This window comes from Acanthisitta chloris, unplaced genomic scaffold (assembly GCF_000695815.1).
Source record: "Acanthisitta chloris isolate BGI_N310 unplaced genomic scaffold, ASM69581v1 scaffold2597, whole genome shotgun sequence".
Lineage (NCBI taxonomy): Eukaryota > Metazoa > Chordata > Aves > Passeriformes > Acanthisittidae > Acanthisitta > Acanthisitta chloris.
Window position 1 is genome coordinate 19,592 of NW_008681867.1, and position 530 is coordinate 20,121.

The 530-nt window shown below is 46.8% G+C and overlaps 1 protein-coding gene across 1 annotated transcript in view; it reads left to right on the plus strand.

Annotated features, from left to right (window-relative positions):
* STEAP3 (STEAP family member 3, metalloreductase) overlaps positions 1-530 on the plus strand; it is a 9,256-nt gene extending 8,726 nt beyond the window's left edge. Inside the window, exon 4 of the mRNA XM_009078246.1 lies at positions 185-530. Coding sequence (XP_009076494.1) covers positions 185-475 — 291 coding nt within the window. The 3' untranslated portion in view covers positions 476-530. The remainder of the gene's footprint in view (positions 1-184) is intronic.

The following is a 530-nucleotide window of genomic DNA, read 5'->3' on the forward strand; positions in this document are numbered from 1 at the left end:
CTGATCAGAAAAAGAAAGATGCAGTCTGGCACGGTACCCAGGAAAGGTTTCCACTCATGCTTTATTCTGTACAAGAAACACAGGAATACTCATTGCTTTCTCTTCCAAATTACTGTAAAAAATATAAGATAATAGCCAGGCATGAGGTCCTCTGCTAACTGGCATGTGTTTCTCTTCCTTTTAGTCCACCCTTGGATTTGTTGCCCTGGTAATCAGCACTCTGCACACACTCACGTATGGATGGTCGAGGGCCTTCGATGAGAACCAGTACAAATTCTATCTGCCTCCAACCTACACCCTCACACTGCTCGTCCCATGTACTGTGATCATAGCAAAAGTCATCTTCAGTTTGCCCTGCATCCAGCACAGACTCACACGGATCAGGAGGGGCTGGGAGAAGGGGAGATACGTCAAGTTTGTTCTTCCCAGTGCCACTGGGGAGTATTCAAGCTGGGAGACCTCCAGCAATGTCTAACAGAGCCCCAGCTGTGACACAGGATTTCAAAGCACTATCAACATTTCTATACAGG